This window comes from Poromitra crassiceps (genome assembly GCF_964638095.1).
Source record: "Poromitra crassiceps genome assembly, chromosome: 10".
In the NCBI taxonomy this organism is placed as follows: Eukaryota; Metazoa; Chordata; class Actinopteri; order Beryciformes; family Melamphaidae; genus Poromitra; species Poromitra crassiceps.
The window spans coordinates 5,892,428-5,911,872 of record NC_139631.1 but is presented as its reverse complement, the minus strand read 5'-3'; the positions used below and the strand labels follow the sequence as shown (position 1 = coordinate 5,911,872).

General features: G+C 44.5%; 1 protein-coding gene across 4 annotated transcripts in view; it reads left to right on the top strand.

Annotated features, from left to right (window-relative positions):
* smarca2 (SWI/SNF related BAF chromatin remodeling complex subunit ATPase 2) overlaps window positions 1–19,445 on the top strand; it is a 45,287-nt gene that overhangs the window by 2,954 nt on the left and 22,888 nt on the right. Inside the window, exons 5-16 of one of the 4 annotated variants that reach the window (XM_083644350.1) lie at window positions 843–944; window positions 1,715–1,952; window positions 3,567–3,693; window positions 4,882–5,055; window positions 5,766–5,939; window positions 6,347–6,517; window positions 7,448–7,492; window positions 11,728–11,858; window positions 12,429–12,486; window positions 13,289–13,383; window positions 16,594–16,747; window positions 18,217–18,380. In XM_083644350.1, the coding sequence (XP_083500476.1) occupies window positions 843–944; window positions 1,715–1,952; window positions 3,567–3,693; window positions 4,882–5,055; window positions 5,766–5,939; window positions 6,347–6,517; window positions 7,448–7,492; window positions 11,728–11,858; window positions 12,429–12,486; window positions 13,289–13,383; window positions 16,594–16,747; window positions 18,217–18,380 (1,633 nt within the window). Of the gene's footprint in view, window positions 1–842; window positions 945–1,714; window positions 1,953–3,566; window positions 3,694–4,881; window positions 5,056–5,765; window positions 5,940–6,346; window positions 6,518–7,444; window positions 7,493–11,727; window positions 11,859–12,428; window positions 12,487–13,288; window positions 13,384–16,593; window positions 16,748–18,216; window positions 18,381–18,827; window positions 18,846–19,445 lie in introns of those variants that run through there. The other 3 variants (XM_083644349.1, XM_083644351.1, XM_083644352.1) reach the window with 3 other exon arrangements.

Genomic DNA, 19,445 nt, shown 5'->3' with positions numbered 1-19,445 from the left:
ATTCTTTATCGTGACGTATTCTGACTGAAAGTAGAGAGGCGGGACATAGCGTGTGGAGGAGATTGATTTGACCATTGGAAAATGGGCGTGTCAGGGATTAGGGACTGGAGTTCGAATGAGAACCGTGTTGACTCAATCCTTCCTCCAGAATTGCTTACAGCACCTTTAAGTCGATGAAGCAGATGGCACAGGATTCTATTCTTCCTTGTGTTTGGTTGATCATATACCGTATATCTGCTGTTACTGTATCCTCAGTACTGAGTATTGTATCTTATCTTATTGGAAAGTCAGTTCATTTCCCTTTGCAACACTGTCTATTGTAAGGATTATGCATTGGTGGGATGAGCAGCACAGCTGATTTGTTTATTCGGGTAGCGGCGCACCAAAGTTAAAGGTGGCAAATTGGCCTGCCGATGTCAAGCAGCGTATCCTGTTGTTATTGGCTCTATTGTTTTGAGTTGCTTGTTGTGGGATTGGATGATTGAAGGTGAAACGGAGCTTTTGGAAAACGCTGACATCATAACCTCAATTTGCGCATGGCAGTTGCAGCTTTATTTGTTCGTTTTTAGCGTTACTTTTTTTTTTACGACATTGTGTTTACGACTGTTTTTTAACACATAGCTTTTGTCTTTGATTTAGTTTACAATAATAACCTAAGAAAATAATCTTTGCGCATCCATATGCATGTGCCAGGTGCATTGGAGGAGAAATATATTCTTGTGAGTATGAGCCTTAGCGAGTGCCTTATTATTATTATTATCCAACGTCGTGATATGATATACTGGTGCTGTTTTGTGTAGAGAGAACGAAGGATTAATACAAAATATATATTTTGTTGACAGGCATGCCAATGGCGCCTATGGGTGGCCCCCAGTCAAGTCCCTGTCCCACCCCAACCATGCAAGCACACAGTCAGAGCTCAGGACCCAAGGCTTGGCCTGATGGTCAGTATGGTCAGCGAGCACAAGATGTGTGTGTGTGTGTGTGTGTGTGTGTGTGTGTGTGTGTGTGTGTGTGTGTGGGGAACGAAGTAGCCTAAAAAATAAGATGAGCACACTCATCAACATCAGACTCACTGTTACATGAACATTAGCACACTAAATGATGGCTTGTTAGCCAAAATCACTCTAAATGTAAGTCGGTGATGAAGTCGGCTGTGCTCTGATGACTTGGCTTGCTTGTCTCTATTGTGAACATGTGACTTGATGAATTGTGACTGCCTTTGCAGGAGCAGGCAACTTTTGCTAAGTGCTTGCAATTCCTACTGGTTGCCAATAGTGGCCAGTAGATTAATTAATGGCCCTAAAATGGATTTTGAATGTGATTTGGCCAAAGCGCTGATTACTGCAACTGTTAGTTTTTAAGAATATTCATTTATTCATTCATTCATATCTCAGACCAGATCAAGTTATCGTGATTCACATTTCTGTTAGATTAATCATTAAAAGCAAATACTTGCAAAAAGGGGAAAAACAGGAAATCTTATTTGAAATTACATAATTTGTTCGTGTTTAATGTTAGACTATGCTGTTCAGGGCAATGATGATTGTTTAACGTGATCTGAATTGTATATGCTAGCTAGCATAATAGTTATATGTCGATATCAACATATTTTTTTATGGTTATCATCATGATATTAATGTTGTCCCTGTTGCGAATGCGTAGTCATAGTGAGAATTGACCAAACTAACAGACAGAGGCTGTGCTGTCCCAGGACAGGGTGGTGAAAGTCCAATCACCCTTCAGAAGCCCCTCCCCCCGCCTGCCAGCGGCCGCCCCTCCCCCGCACCTCCTCAGGCCCCCGCGGTGCCGGGCGGCGCGATGCCGCCACAGCCCCCCGGCCAGCAGGTGGCTCCCATGCTCCAGATGCAGCAGAAGCAGAACCGGATCACTCCGGTCCAGAAGCCCCAGGGACTGGACCCAGTGGGGATCCTGCAGGAGAGAGAGTACAGGTGACTAAGCCCCGCTCACTCCACCAGGCTGCCTGTTCGAGGACTGGGCCATGTTGACAGAATTACATTTCACAATATTTGAAACCGGATGATGAGGCTTGCACGATAAAATCGTATTTATTTATCGCGATATGAACATGCGCAATAAACACATCGTAAAAGACTGTCCGAAATGGAATTAATAACCAAAATCTCTTTATTTACACACGCCATGCATTCACACTCAGCATGCGATGGTTTTGTCTTGTGTAGTAAATCCAGTGCACACCTTTCCCTTGCAGCCGTGCGCTCCGCCCCTCCTCCGCCAAAGCCCAAACACGCTGTGTGTCGTTTCAGCTCGAGTCGCTAACACAGAGCCATCCTTATGGGCACAGGCTATTCAATGTTTGGGCTCTATTATGTTAGCAGTATTAAAGCAGAAAGACATAGGAACTGTATAACTAATAATATGCATACTTCAATTATTTATTTATCGCAAGTCATATTGTCATTGCAATATTGAACAATGTCATCACCAGGCTATCGCACATTTTCCTCATATGGTGCAGGCCTAGTGATCAACACGCTGAATTCCTCCAGGCTCCCGGGGAGCTGCTGTGTAGCTGAGAAATTGAGGGGCTAGTGAAAAGAGATTGAAAGAGAAACCTGCCTAGAGGGACGGATAAAGTATCACATTATTTATGATCAAGTCATTACTTTTGTAATACAATTGACTCTATGCAGCACACCCCACAGGTGCTGGCTGCTGACCATGACTCTGTGCAGCACACCCCACAGGTGCTGGCTGCTGACCATGACTCTATGCAGCACACCCCACAGGTGCTGGCTGCTGACCATGACTCTATGCAGCACACCCCACAGGTGCTGGCTGCTGACCATGACTCTATGCAGCACACCCCACAGGTGCTGGCTGCTGACCATGACTCTATGCAGCACACCCCACAGGTGCTGGCTGCTGACCATGACTCTATGCAGCACACCCCACAGGTGCTGGCTGCTGAGCAGAATGCCAATCACTGACCCCTTTACAGCCGGCTCCTTCTTTTACTGATCATTTCTCTTTTCAATGCGGGTCATTCCCCTGAATCTGCTGCCTGGCTGTATTGATCTTAGGAGGCTGGTAGTCAGTTGCACATCACACAGAGACTTATCTCCACACTTCAGTTCACCTTGTTTTGGTGCTGTTTCAGGAGAACGTTGCATCTCCATCCAATCCAGCAGAGGCTCCCATTGTCAACACAAGAATGAAACTTTTGATTTGACGGTACCTCACTGATCGCATTTGTTTGTAACTTGATGATACTCACCATTTCAAATCAGCTCTACACACTGCGCTGAAATAAATAGAACATACGGTACTCAGCATTTCAATTCAGTTCTACACACTGCGGCAGGCACCATACATACACAATCATATATTTCATTATGTGCTCCCTCCAGACAGAGCAATAGTTTTCATTTGCACAAAGACATGTTTTGGTAGATGAATTGTGGCCTGATAGAAGCTGTGTGAAAGGCACACACAGCTTGCTTTGAACAAGGTTGACATCGTGACATGAACGTTTGAAACATCTAGTACAGTTTGACTGATCGCTTGTTCTTGCTTGTCCTCAGATTGCAGGCTCGCATTGCCCATCGAATCCAGGAACTGGAAAGCTTGCCTGGCTCCCTGCCTCCTGACCTGAGGACCAAGGCCACAGTGGAGCTCAAGGCACTGCGTCTACTCAACTTTCAGAGACAGGTACGCAGCAACCACTCAAATGTGACTGCTTTCTCTTTGCTTTTATCTGAAGCTCTTACCCAGAACAACTTGCTTTTATCTGAAGCTCTTACCCAGACCAACCTGTAGTTACCCAGACCAACCTGTAGTTACCCAGACCAACCTGTAGTTACCCAGACCAACCTGTAGTTACCCAGACCAACCTGTAGTTAGCTAGACCAACCTGTAGTTACCCAGACCAACCTGTAGTTACCCAGACCAACCTGTAGTTACCCAGACCAACCTGTAGTTACCCAGACCAACCTGTAGTTACCTAGACCAACCTGTAGTTACCCAGACCAACCTGTAGTTACCCAGACCAACCTGTAGTTACCCAGACCAACCTGTAGTTACCTAGACCAACCTGTAGTTACCCAGACCAACCTGTAGTTGCCCAGACCAACCTGTAGTTACCCAGACCAACCTGTAGTTAGCTAGACCAACCTGTAGTTACCCAGACCAACCTGTAGTTACCCAGACCAACCTGTAGTTAGTGGGCTGATTGCTTTGCTCAGCTCAAGTACACATTGCCAATTTCTTCTTCATGTTCTCATGCTCCATAGACACACAGCAACAGTTGCTAGTCTTCTACTCATGGATCTCCTCTTTACTGAGTATTTTAGCACAAAGGGTTCAAGTTATGACATGACAGCGATCAACTTTTTTTTTTACAGTCAGTTCATTCAAACAGTTGAGTTGTTGAAAGCCTAGAGAAGTTGCAGTCAGTCTCTCCAGTTTAATTTGTGTGTGATAAGTATTCATATACCGTAATATAGTTATCTAATGTCACTCTGGTCCCATAACTCCTTATATCTAATGACTATGATGCAGCTTGTGGCCTATGTGCAGTACACATAAATGGACTCACTCCAGTTCTGATTTAGTGTATAAACTTCCTATCGCCGGCACCACCTTGCATCATAGGGTGGGACTCCCGAACCGAGCCGTGTAAACATTTAATGATGTTCAAACTGTTGTCTCGCTCGCTTAACACTTGTTTTGATTACTTGTTGATTATTAAATATTCATTGTTCTAGGCCTGTTATTTCCATGTTATTGTTCAAAGCATGTGTGTGTGTGTGTGTGTGTGTTCCCCCTCCCTAAATCCCTACCTATGCATAATGAATAGCTACAAATTGAAGTGGATCTTGTATCTGTGCGTGCCTCCAGCTACGGCAGGACGTGGTGGCGTGCATGAGGCGAGACACCACCCTGGAGACCACGCTCAACCCCAAGGCCTACAAGCGCAGCAAGCGGCAGACGCTGAGGGAGGCGCGCATGACGGAGAAGCTGGAGAAGCAGCAGAAGATCGAGCAGGAGAAGAAACGCCGACAGAAACACCAGGTGATTTCCCCCCGACCAACCAGAGGAGGCACCAGTGCAGATGTAACACGGGGGGCTCAAACCGGCGACCCTTAATAGCACCACTGTTTTGCAAAATACCGCGCTGTAAAGTCACTTGAAACAACTTAAGAAAGAGTGTTTTCAAGATAACTGACATTTTGATTGTGTGACTCAGCTGCAAATGGATGGTTAATTTCAATACTGAATGTTATAAACATTCAATACTTTTACCAGATCTCTTTTAACAGTTGAGATTGGAACAGCTAAAAGAGGCAGAAGAAGAAGAAGAATTGAAATAGACAACAGCAGTCTGGCTCTTGACAGTGGACAGCAGTCTGGCTCTTGACAGTGGACTGCCGAGTCAACCAGCTGAAAACATGGCAGCAGTGTCAAACAGTGTTTAAGTGAATGCCAGTCGGCTCTGAATTGGCTGAGAAAACTGCCAGGAGCAAAGTATTTTGCTTCCTGAGCCGATGAAGGAGGACACCCAACTGACATCGAAACCCCCGTGAAAAGTTTCTACCAAACTGTCAGTGAATTGTGGTAACACATTGCGTGATGATTTTCCTTGTTGACATTCTTGGATATTAAACTTAGTATTGGTATTGTATTGTCAACGTTATGAACATGCAGACTTGTACTGATAGAAGGGAGCGGCTGTAGATGACGCCGATCGTTCGCCAACTGGATGTCTCGCTTGCTTTTTTCAGGATTACCTGAACAGTATCCTTCAGCACGCTAAGGACTTCAAAGAATACCACAGGTCCATTTCGGGCAAAATGCTGAAACTCACCAAAGCCATCGCCACCTGGCACACCAACACCGAGCGGGAGCAGAAGAAGGAGACCGAGAGGATCGAGAAGGAGAGGATGAGGAGACTTATGGTAAGAGCCTGAAATCAAGATATTTTGTATCAACACTTTTGGAAATAAATATCTTTCACGGTCCTCACAAGGGTGTTAACACCATTATCAGCAGGAATGAATTTTAAACTTTTGATTTTCATTTTGATTGAATTTGTTTATTATAACTCGTAGATTTCACAATTAACATCAAATGATTCAGTGGCTTTATTATTTACTATGTAAAGATGCACACCCAGCAAAACTGAAAGTATAAACTAACTGGCTTGGAACTGACTGGAGAGAATAATATTTCTTTAGCCCAGGGTAATATTTTTCATGTAACAAACCTCTTAGCTCTTGTAATTGGTTTTCTGCCACGTAAGCCATCATCGAGAAATTTTTGTCTCCTCGCACCATTAACGCCCCCGCCCCCATCCCTCACCCAGGCTGAAGATGAGGAAGGCTACCGCAAGCTGATTGACCAGAAGAAAGACAAGCGCCTGGCCTACCTGCTGCAGCAGACCGACGAGTATGTGGCCAACCTCACCAACCTGGTGTACGAACACAAGGCCGCGCAGGCTGCCAAGGAGAAGAAGAAGAGGAAGAAGAAGAAGAAGGTAGGAAGAGACATGCTTTTCCTGTACAAGTGCAAGGAACCTAGTAAGAAGGAAGCGACATCTTTGTTAATCTAAATGTACGCGTTAGTCTTCCTTATTATTGCTCTCCAAACAGATCATGGCTCTGTCCAGCAGCTGCATATAGCTCAACTCAAGCCCCTGCTTCGTCCAAGATAGCTAGATTAGCTAACTACACCGTGCTACATGACCAAAAGGGGCAGGTCTGACTTATGGAAGGTGTTGGTCTGGTGGAAGCATTTTTCAATCAAAGGTGAAACAACAACACAGATATGGTGGTTTATATAGTGGGACATTATTGGGACATTATTCATTGTTTAAATGAATATTGTGGCACATTATGATCCAGGTAATTAATGCTGCCATGAGATAATTGATTACCAAAGCAACTAGGAAATGATCTCACAGCCAGCTGCTATGTAAAGGTGGAGGCTGCAGCTCCTTGGGAGAGTTGCCAAGATCTCTGGTATCGGAACCAGCATCGGTATTGGCAGATATCCAAATTTAGATATCGGGAATCGGATCGGAACTGAAAAAAAGTGGATCGGTGCATCTCAAATTTGTAATTATACAAAGCAGGTTGAAAAGCCTTCCTTTAAAAGATGTCGCTGATCCGGCTCGCCTGCTTCCTGCTTCCAATCCTCTCATCAATACACATCATTCATAATCCTGTTATTTGCAATTGCCAGTGGGCCTTGCCCTTTAGCGGATGAGCGGAGCAAAACCAAAACCGCTGCATTCAAATCAACCTGCACAGTAGTAGGCCTCCATCACTGACAGAGGACGTCATGCTGGTGTTGCTCTTATGCTAGCTGCTAGCATAGCATGCTGCACAAATATGCAATAGTAATAACATTACCTGTGCAATGATCTACGATGTCTGATCAATTGGTTTGTATGTTTGTCTAGAAGATGGATGATGGTGAAGGCACCAGCGCCATTGGACCTGATGGAGAAGTAAGTCATGGGCTGTGCAGAGTGACACATACACACTCTCTCCGTGTTATATTTTCCTTTTTGTTGTTGGCCTTTATTCCATTTTTGGTAATTTAACAGTGTTTACCTCATTGAGAGGGCTGTTTACAGGCTCATTCCATTTTCAGTTTCCACCTCGTGACATTCACATGTGTCTTTGAGCCCAGACGACTGGGGGAAACATGAACACATGGTTTGGCTCTCGAGTAATAACCATACAAACATCACCAATAATATCCAGCCACCATAAAGGCCAACATTTGTAGTTTTCAATTTTGCCTAAGATGTGTTGTGTTGTGTTGTGTTTGTTGATGAAAGTAATAGAGGGAATGCACCGACGCCACGCCCCCTCCCGAACACGCCCCCTCAGCCGGACTGAGCAGCACTGAGTGTCAAATTTCCAAAACAAACGTGGCTTCTGCCAGGGGTAGTAGCGAAACCACGGCTAATATAAACGATTATCTGCTTAAAATAAAGGCAGTTGGACTCGAATGTGACCCTTACAGCTTGCCAAAGAACCAGGAATAGGGTTTCCTGACATTTATATGTACTTAATATCGACGCCGGGGAAATACACAAACCAAAGCATGAAAGCATACAAGAGCCTGGACGTAGCGTGGTCGTACTTCAAGGCTGGATTTGTTGGCAACATTAAAGTAACGAGGAAAGCAATGGATATTCTGGTTGTATGTGGAGAGGTACATATTTATTTTATTACAACTTTTATTAAGAAAAATATAGCATACGCTGTCCCTAGCTTTGTTCAGAGTGAACACTATCACTCATGTAACGTTATATCTGTGCAGGTAGAACACAGCCAGAGAATGAATGAGCCCTCATTAAGCTGCAGAGAAGACCGGGACCGTTTCATTAGCTTTCGGCAGCCTGTAAAAAGATACCTCCGACGCCTTGTTGAATCTATTTTTACAGTCAATGGCACAACAGCACTTTACCATTTTCGTTGTTTTCTCGCGGAAGCTGAACGCTAAACACCGTGACCCGGCGGCGCCACCTGGCTTGTTTAGACGTTTTGACACTCACTGCAGCTGAGTGGGCGTACCCGCACTGACTGTCGCGTCCGTGACGTCACGTGCATTCCCTCTATTGATAAAAATGTGTAATTTTAAGGATACTTAACTAGCCTGTAACATATTGTAGTGACCTTTGCAACACCTAGTCATTTGGCATTAGCACTGCCCATATTTTTGTTGATGTTTGCGGCGTGGCTGCCAGAGCACCAAACCTGCATTTCTGCAGCCTTCAGCTGCACTCAGGCAGAACTATCTCAATCATCTGAACATCAGATCAAACAAACAGTCATTTTGCATATATATATATATATATATATATATATATATATCTCGTAATTTTCGGACTATAAGGCGCACCTGAATATAAGCCGCAGCAGCTAAATTGAATGACGTGTATATATATAAGCCGCACTGGACTATAAGCCGCAGGTGTTTTAATGTTTAATTACCATATGTAAGGGTTCGTGCACAGAGGGGATTGTCGGGAAAGAGATGGCTGTTTGAGGAAGCTCCCATTTATTAACATTTCAACAAACAAGTTGCATATTTGCATAACGTATTCAAGTGTTACCATTTAGTGCAATAGTAGCTACAGAACATGTACTGTGCTGTGTAAACTGTACTGTATCACATAGCGTTTCAGACACACAAACTTTTCAACTTTCAAACTTAAACGGTGCGCTCCCAGCGCACGTACCGGCAGTGATCTACAGCAGTGGTTTTCAACCAGTGGTACGGGGACCACCAGTGGTCCTTGAGGGAGTGCTAGGGGTTCCCCAGCAAAATTAGTTAATAGCGTCACAATCATTTAACCACTTAGCTTTGGCTATTTTTGAAGCTCTAGCAAGCTCAACAAGCTCATAGCGGCAAGCTATGGTTCAATGATGTTCATCATGTCTTCATTTTTACATAGACGTTTTTGTTTTCTTGTGTTCAGACAAGCTATGAGCTTGAAGATCTGCTATTTTTGAAAAACCTTGAAAAAGTGTGCACATCTTTGAATATTTATATTTTCAATTGGGGCTCCGCGGCCAAATGTGTATCAATTTAGGGGTCCTTGGCATGAAAAAGGTTGAAAACCACTGATCTACATTATAGCCTACAGTAGTACCATAACAAAAAACAAAGCTTACAGCGCTTGACGAGGCAATATCAATGGCTAAATTAAATGTGTTTTTTTTAAAGTGCAAAATAAAGTGCCTGTAACACGACAGTAAGCGCGTAAGCCTAAAGTTGCAGTAACACGGCTGCTTAAAATATACGGTAATCAGCCTACCAGAAAAGTCATTAATCCTCGTCTTCATCTTTTCGGCTAAGGTGCAGTACACGGCTGTAACCAGAAAAGTCAAGTCATTAATCCTCATCTTCGTCTTCTTCCTGCGTACTAAAACCACCAAAGTCCTCATCTTCAGTGTCGGAAACGAACAGGCTCAGGGTGGCTTCGTCAGCCACTCTCCTCTCTCCTTCGTTGTCGCTCTCAAAACCAACGAACTCCTCTTCGTCACTGTCGGAATCGAACAGCCTCTGAAGGGCCTCAGCTGTGGCGGCGTCCTCCTCTTCATCACGCAGCAGTCCAGCCTTTCGGAACCCGTTGGTGATCGTGGATGTTTTGACACTCCTCCACGCTGTCAGGATCCACTCGCAAACTTGAGCGAAAGTTGCTTTTCGCATGCGACCAGTTTTGGTGAATGATTTATCGCCGCTAGTCATCCACGCCTCCCACTGAACGCGTAGTGCCACTTTGAACGCACGATTGACACTGATGTCGAGTGGCTGCAGATGCTTCGTTGTGCCCCCCGGAATCACAGCTGGAATTGAGTTTGTGCTCTTGATGGCTGCTTTCACAGAATCTGTTATATGGGCCCTCATGCTGTCCAAAACGAGCAAAGCTTTTTTTTGGCGAAAGAATCCTCCAGGGCGCTTGACGTAGCACTCATTCAGCCACTCCTTTATTACGCTTTCCATCATCCACCCTTTCTTGTTGACTCAACGTGATGGACGATTCACCTTTCTTGTTAACAGTCCTAGTGAGAGGCAGGTCAAACGTCAAAGGCACTTCATCCATATTTATGATCTGGTCCGGTCCGATGGAATATTCCTCTATCTTTCTTTGTGTGAATTCACAGAAGTTTGTTATTTTTTCCTGGTAGTCGGGAGGGAGTTGCTGACACACAGTCGTCCGCGCCCTGATGGACAGTCCCTTTCGTCTCATAAATCTGAAACACCAGGATGGTCCACCTCTAAAATTTTCAATTTTCATTTCGGTGGCGACTGTTTTGGCCTTCAGTCGGATCTGCACGGTGGAAACACCTCGGCCGTCTGCTCTCTGTGTGTTCACCCAACCTTCAAGAAAGTCTTCCAGTTCGGGCCATCTGCTTTTATTACCTCTGAAAGCTTTTTTTGACTTTTTGCATTGAGACAGTTCTTCCCGCTGGCGTCTCCAACGTCTCACCATTGACTCATTGATGCCAAGGGTACGTGCAGCAGCTCTATTTCCTTCTTTTACTGCCAGATTGACTGCCTTTAACTTAAAAGCTGCATCATGTGCATTTCTACGTTTGTTTTCCATAATGAGGGTTTGTGCATGAAAACTTCCTTTGCACAAACTGTCTCGCTCTCGTAATGTCTGTCTGTCTCGCTCTCGTTCTGTCTCTCGGTTCCACCTTTACTTTTGCGCGCTACCTGTCTCACTCTTTTCCGGCCTCCAGCTTTTCCTGCTGGAGCCCGCCGCTTAAAGGTGGGGGGCGCGGACCGGCCATAGAGCCCATAGAGTTAAAGGTGGTGGACTGTAACCTGTAAAATCCATAGATTTAGGAGGTCCCCTAGTGGCCGTTAGCTGTAAGAATCCATAGATTAGCCGCACCGTTATATAAGCCGCAGGGTCGAAAAAAGGCGCGGCTTATAGTCCGAAAATTCCGGTACTAAGGACATGTCAATGTTACAACATAGTGCTACCAGCCACATAAGGTGCTTATGTGCTTCTAAGAGATGCTGGGGTCTGTGAGAAACCAGCCAGGCAGGTCTTGGTTGGCACACTTGTTCATGTCCCAGTGGTGCTTCATCTAAAAGTTCCAATTGTTGTATAATGAATGAGGTCATAAATAGTCAATATGCGATCTAGGCTCTTTAGTTGTTACGTTGATGGACAGGACGGACGCGTGTCCTGATGGTTTCTTTGTCCTGCAGCCCATGGATGAGAGCAGCCAAATGAGTGAGCTGCCAATCAAGGTCATTCAGACGGAGACTGGGAAAGTCTTGCAGGGAACAGACGCTCCAACCTCCAGCCAGCTGGAGGCCTGGCTCGAGATGAATCCTGGGTAAGAACCTCCATCCTCAGCTTCTCACATCCATCAATGTGTTGTGCTGTCGTCAGCCTCTCGCATTCTACATGCCTTTGAAAGAAGATGTTGTCTTGTCTGTTCATTACTAAGTATCACTTTTATTTACTTGACAATGGCTGGTCCCGCCCGCTGGTCTGTTTATTGATGCTGATTGGCCAATTGTTAGTCCTACTCGGCGCTCATTGGCTCGGAGGGTTAGGAAACCATAGAAAAGGCATATGACGATGCCAGACCAAGAGCAGCCAAACTCAACTCCATGGAGTGGGCGGATTTGGAAGGCCTGGACCCAGACTAGGATAGAGACAGTAGACAGACGGGACAGGTAGGGAAAGAGAGGTGATGACAGCAAAGCCACTTTGGGGTACGCGCTCTACAAGGTGAGCCACCGGGGACCCCTCAAAAGTCAACTGAACTGAACTGAACTGTTTGCAGTGTTGAGTTAAATGAAGGCGGATGATTTATCTGTGTGACAAGCTGAAAAAGAAAATGTTCTAATTTGTAACATTGTAATTTTTGTGTTTTCCTCTTCCTTCCTTTGAAACGCAGCTATGAAGTCGCCCCGAGGTCAGACAGCGAGGAGAGCGGCTCGGAGTTTGAGGAAGAGGTCGGTGTTTTTCTCGTTAATGAACTCCCACACATTGAGACAGAGATATTTAGATCAGCCCACTCCAAATGTCAAATTGAGGATTTAGTGTGTGTATATCAGAGACTGGGTCAGGTCCAAGCCAGCACACACAAGCTTCAAGTTTCTTCATTTATCTAGCTCTTTATCACACGCCTGTCTCAAAGGACACGCACACACCGCCACAATCCACCAGGGGGCAGTAGCTGCACGCGCGCTCTCTCTCCCTCTCTCTCTATCTCTCAGGATGTCGTTTCCATTCTTTATTATGATGTCTGTCAGAGCCACGCGTGTGATCTCCCTGTCATGTTCCTCTTAAAGGAACACTCCGCCCATTTTCAACCAGCTTTGTATCATTAGAACATCAGTAGTATATCAGAAAACTGTAAACTGTTTTGAAGTCTGTCATTTAATTTGACAGTTATTGAGTGTTAAAGTGTGGACCAGTGACATCACTGGTCCACACTAACTCAAATTAATAACTCATTAACTCAAATCAACTCTCAATAACTGTCAAATTATTCATCATTCATCTAGTTTGACAGTTATTGAGAGTTGATTTGAGTTAATGAGTTATTAATTTGAGTTAGTGTGGACCAGTGATGTCACTGGTCCACACTTTAACACTCAATAACTGTCAAATTAAATGACAGACTTCAAAACCGTTTACAGTTTTCTGATATACTACTGATGTTCTAATGATACAAAGCTGGTTGAAAATGGGCGGAGTGTTCCTTTAAGTGTGCGCTCTGTCATCACGTGTCATCACCCCCTGCCTTTTCAGGAGGACGCTGACCTGATCTCCAAGGCCGACACAGAGGAGAAGAAGATCGTTGATCCCACTGGAGGCGAAGTGAAGGCTGCCAAACACATCATCCAGTACGGTGTTGCTTCACAGTTTACCAGGCTCTCCGTTTACTTAAACACATCATCCAGTACGGTGTTGCTTCACAGTTTACCAGGCTCTCCGTTTACTTAAACACATCATCCAGTACGGTGTTGCTTCACAGTATACCAGGCTCTCCGTTTACTTAAACACATCATCCAGTACGGTGTTGCTTCACAGTTTACCAGGCTCTCCGTTTACTTAAACACATCATCCAGTACGGTGTTGCTTCACAGTTTACCAGGCTCTCCGTTTACTTAAACACATCATCCAGTACGGTGTTGCTTCACAGTTTACCAGGCTCTCCGTTTACTTAAACACATCATCCAGTACGGTGTTGCTTCACAGTTTACCAGGCTCTCCGTTTACTTAAACACATCATCCAGTACGGTGTTGCTTCACAGTTTACCAGGCTCTCCGTTTACTTAAACACATCATCCAGTACGGTGTTGCTTCACAGTTTACCAGGCTCTCCGTTTACTTAAACACATCATCCAGTACGGTGTTGCTTCACAGTATACCAGGCTCTCCGTTTACTTAAACACATCATCCAGTACGGTGTTGCTTCACAGTTTACCAGGCTCTCCGTTTACTTAAACACATCATCCAGTACGGTGTTGCTTCACAGTTTACCAGGCTCTCCGTTTACTTAAACACATCATCCAGTACGGTGTTGCTTCACAGTTTACCAGGCTCTCCGTTTACTTGACAGGGCACATGGTTTTTTTCCCTTCTTTGTTCAAGACTGGCATCAGATCGAAACAAAACAAAGACCCCGAATTTAACGGTTGAGGCTTTTACTAGGCAATGTACAAATCTTTGAACATTTGCCGGTAGTCAAGATATTACTGACTTAACAATATAGAATCATGTAGACTAGTGTCTGCCCGGCTGAGACCAGAGTATTTTGATAAGGTGGTGGAGAACCAGTCAAATTCCACAGTGAAAAAGAGATTTGCGACACATGCAGTACATGTTTATTAGGCTAAGCTTTTGGTCTTCCTCTCCCTTGTATCCTCTGACGAGAGGTCTTTTAGGTCTTCTAGACTGGAAGCTTGGGCTAATAAATGCAAAACACATAGATCTAATTTGGCAGAAGATCCTTTTTCATTATATGTAGTGCATCCATGTAGAAACAGAGGCAGTGAATGGTAAAAACACTTCATATAGTCCAATCCATCAGCTCCAGGTCCCTCAGATCAAACTGTGTGACCAACTGTGTCTGAAGGTCCCGCGGGCCAAACTGGTGACAAGGGGTTACCGGGCTTTTGCAGTGATGGCACCGACACTGTGGAATAAGCTCCCTTTGAACATCAAGTCTGCCAACACCTTACAGACTTTTCAGGCCTTGCTTAAAACCCACCTTTTCGCTCTAGATGATCACTGAGTTACTTTGCTGTTGTGTTGTGTGTCTGAGGTGTACTGATGTTCTCTGTCTGTCCGTCTGCCTGGTTCCCTGTCTCCATTGTCCTGTCCATTAATTTCTTTTCTTTTTCCCCTGGGCTGCGCCCCGGACCGATGTAAAAGTTGGCTGAGGGGCGCAATATAAATGAAAATATCATATCATATCATATACAGGAGAGCACAAATAAGAACAGAATAAAAACCTGAAGAAAATGAAATCGTAAAAAGTGAAAGATATGAGACAGATGCAATAAATGACGATAGGAGCAGTCAACGAAAAGCAAGTTTTTTGAAGTGTGAATTAACAAAACTATCAGTGATTATGCTAGCTGGGTGATTATGCTAGCTGGGTGATTATGCTAGCTGGGGCTAAGTCAATAGGAAGAAAAAGAAAAAAGAGCTCAAACTAACGAGGACCCCTGCCCAATCAGCTCAGCCTGCACTCCAGCTGTGCGACCGGCGCCAGACCCAGCTAAGCCTCCAAACTGATCGTTAAAATCAATTCTATTCACCTTACTCAGAAGAGACCGTCTGGCTTGAGAGCCTAACAGGAAGTTACTGTGACTTATTCACGAGTTTCCTGGTGAGACCGTGGGCGCTTCCATGACACCCTCCTCCCTCCCTGTTTCCAGCTGCCGGTTGCCTGTTTCCGCCCAGGACCGTTCATAGCGAAAGAGACTGAAAATAATCATAATAATTGTTGTGACTTTGTACCTACCTATGTCTTGTAATGATGCCCCCCCAGCACAATAATTTCACATGTGCATAATTGTACAACGGAGAGACAATATCTTAAGAGTTCCGGTTTGGACGTTTAGCCTTCAAAACAAAAGCAACCACATACTATTTTTAGTCATTTCGGCTCAAATAAGCCCGTACAGTACGAGTGAATTGACATTCACCTCGTTTTTGTAAAATATCGCCGCTATGCAACCACACAACATTACTATTTTTAGCCATTTCGGATAAAATAGCATTTTCGCATAAAATGTAAACAGGAAGTTGACAACCGGCAACCGCTGAGAATCATGGGAAACGTAGGTCCAGGAATAAGGTGAATAGGGGTGGGGGGGGAAATCGATACACCATAGTATCGCGATATTTTGCCTGACGATATTGTATAGATATTTGGACGCCAAGTATCGATATAAAAAAAAAAATGCAGGCCATGCCATGCCAGGCCACCGGGCATCTGCCCGAACCGCCCGATGTTGCAGTCCGCGCCTGCAGCGGTGCATTGAGTCCAGAGAAGCTTAATAATGTAGCCTACATTTTGGGCAAAAACAAAACAAAACAAAAAAACACTGCATGTTTTACTTCCGCTGAGGTCAAGGAAAAGGTAGGAAAAGGAGTTAGACAATATATTGAAATATCGCAATATTCAATATATCGCAATATTCAATATATCGCAATATTCAATATATCGCAATATTCAATATATCGCAATAGCGGCGATATCGCAATACTATCGTATCGTGACTCAAGTATCGTTTTAGTATCGTATCGTGGGCATCTGGTGATTCCCACCCCTAGTGCCTTATAAACCTAGTCTGACACATAATGTGAGTTAAACTAGGTTTGACCAGGTGAGTCAGACTAGTTTGAGCAGGTAAAACAGCCGGCATTTTGAACAGGAAGTCGCGATACAATGGGTCAAGTGGGCGGGGCTGCATATGGGCAGGGCTGCATAAGGTGAATAGAGAGCAGCCGAGTCGGCGTAGAGAGACTAAACTGCTCTTCTCTCTCGCTTCACACACACACACACACACACACACACACACACACACACACACACGCAGGTCGGCCAAGCAGGATGTGGATGACGAGTACAGCGTTCCCACTGGAGACGAGACGAGCGAGACGGCGTCTTACTACGGCGTGGCCCACGCTGTCATCGAGAGGGTGGAGAAGCAGTCCACTCTGCTGGTCAACGGCATGCTCAAACATTACCAGGTACACACACACATGCACTGGCACTCCCTCTTCTCATGCTTTATGAAGCATCATATGACTAGTAGGTACACACTAGGGATCGACATTTTGAATAAATGTATATGATTGACATAAATGATATATACCGTATATATATATATATATATATATATATATAATTTTTTACTTTTACCTTACATTCTAGCAAGACAATGCCATTTCTAGAAGGATTTGTGTCTCAGTAATGCATGGCATTCCGCAGTCAGACTTGGTTGCCATTGAACTTTTATTTAATACTTCGTATCATGGTTGTATTGAATCGTGAACCCCATATTGTATATAGAATATTATCGTGAGAAAATGATATCATCCCGTCCCTAATATACTTTACATGGATTTAAGACCGCTCTCGTAACGTTACAACCTCATTGTTTCCTAGGCTTTAATGCTGTCTGCAGCACTGTAGTGAATAGAGATGGTGGTGAGAGACAATTGAATGCTACTAACAAATTGGTTTTTCTCCAAGAAGGTTGCACTCCTCGCACACCTGTGATTTATGGTGCGCCAGGCTGTAAATGAGACATGGTAGCAGCCGCATCCCCGGGGAAATAGAGAAGGATTTCGGCTGCACAGTAATTGGATGACGTGTCTGCGATGCCAACAGCAAATACGTGCAACAACAAACCTTAATTGACAACAATCATTTCCAGACAATGAGACAATTTTCAGTTCATTATTTTCTTATTAATTTGGCCAAACACCAGTCTTCTTCTCTGGCATTAGCACACATTGAAGACATTTAGTTAACGAGCACGTTACGCCCCTCAATTGCAGTTGGTAATTGAATTAGCCGGATTCCCCCTCCGCTGCCCTGCCTTCCTCTGCCCTTTCCCATCTCTCCATGCTGTCTTTTACTGATTGTGATCCCCGGGGCCTAGAGCAGGCGACGGCAGCCACTTGCCCACACATGTTTGATATTTTGACACCGCGCTCTTTTCACATAGGATGTGAGAATGTCCAATGACACAATGAGATCAAAGAGCAGCTTCTTTTGGAAGCTCGTGCCGTGAACTCGGCTCTTCACACCATCTGAAGGCACCGCTGTGTAGTCTGTTGTTCAAAAAGGCTTTTTACCTCGTACCGTATGTGAGTCAGACTTTGAACAAGAAAACAATTGTTTTTGCCGCAGACTGAAGGTTCACATTATTACAGCTAGTGGCGTCTGGGGTAGCGTAGACGTAAAAGCACTCACCTACCCACCGCGGAGACCCGCAGCGGAAATGTATTTTTTCCCCCCCTTGAAGTGCGTCACTGCCGAAAGCAAATTCTCTGCCTGGATCTATTCATGTATTTATCTTTAATGCAAGAGCTGAAATTACTTACATGAGTGTTTGTACACCGAGAGAGGAAATGAGTGGAGAGATTTATTTATTTTTTCCTGCAAGCATTTACTTACAGTAGGTCTTCGTCTGTTTCTCCTTGTTGTCTAGGTCCAGGGCCTGGAGTGGATGGTGTCCCTGTATAACAACAACCTGAACGGCATCCTGGCTGATGAGATGGGCCTGGGCAAAACCATCCAAACCATCGCCCTCATCACCTACCTGATGGAGCACAAGAGGCTCAACGGCCCCTATCTCATCATCGTTCCTCTCTCGTCAGTACTATCTCATCATCGTTCCTCTCTCGTCAGTACTATCTCATCATCGTTCCTCTCTCGTCAGTACTATCTCATCATCGTTCCTCTCTCGTCAGTACTATCTCATCATCGTTCCTCTCTCGTCAGTACTATCTCATCATCGTTCCTCTCTCGTCAGTACTATCTCATCATCGTTCCTCTCTCGTCAGTACTATCTCATCATCGTTCCTCTCTCGTCAGTACTATCTCATCATCGTTCCTCTCTCGTCAGTACTATCTCATCATCGTTCCTCTCTCGTCAGTACTATCTCATCATCGTTCCTCTCTCGTCAGTACTATCTCATCATCGTTCCTCTCTCGTCAGTACTATCTCATCATCGTTCCTCTCTCGTCAGTACTATCTCATCATCGTTCCTCTCTCGTCAGTACTATCTCATCATCGTTCCTCTCTCGTCAGTACTATCTCATCATCGTTCCTCTCTCGTCAGTACTGTCGTCCTCAGCAGGCATCCATCATCGCTCTTATCCAATCATGTCGTGACACATCAGAACAGAATGTAGCAAGTGATTGATGCGCACATTAGATACAGCCGCCTCGAGGCAAGATTTTTTTTAATGTAAAAACACCTTTTTCTGATCTTAATTTAATCTGATCAGATTCAATCAGGCTGCTATAGAGAGGAGTGCCCCGTCCCCTCTGATGGAGATTGGAGACACTGTAGATTCACTCAATTTACTTCCAGAGACTCACCAGTGTTAGATCTGTTCCTCTCTTGTCTGGACTCACCAGTGTTAGATCTGTTCCTTTTTTTTTTTTTTTTTTTACATTATGGAAGTGCAGATTGTAAGCTTATAAATGATGTGTCATACAATGAAATCTGAAAACAGTTTGTAGAAGATAATTTGAATGTTCCTACTCCTAAAAGCAACGTTCAGAGAATATCGCCCAGTAAGTGGGTGAACAAGCTTGGTTTGCCCTGAACAAGCTCAGTTTGCTGACAAAACAAATGATAAGTATTTAGTGATCCTAAAACTGTTGTATGTTATATATGCATGCATGTGCATTCTTCAACATCAAATCTA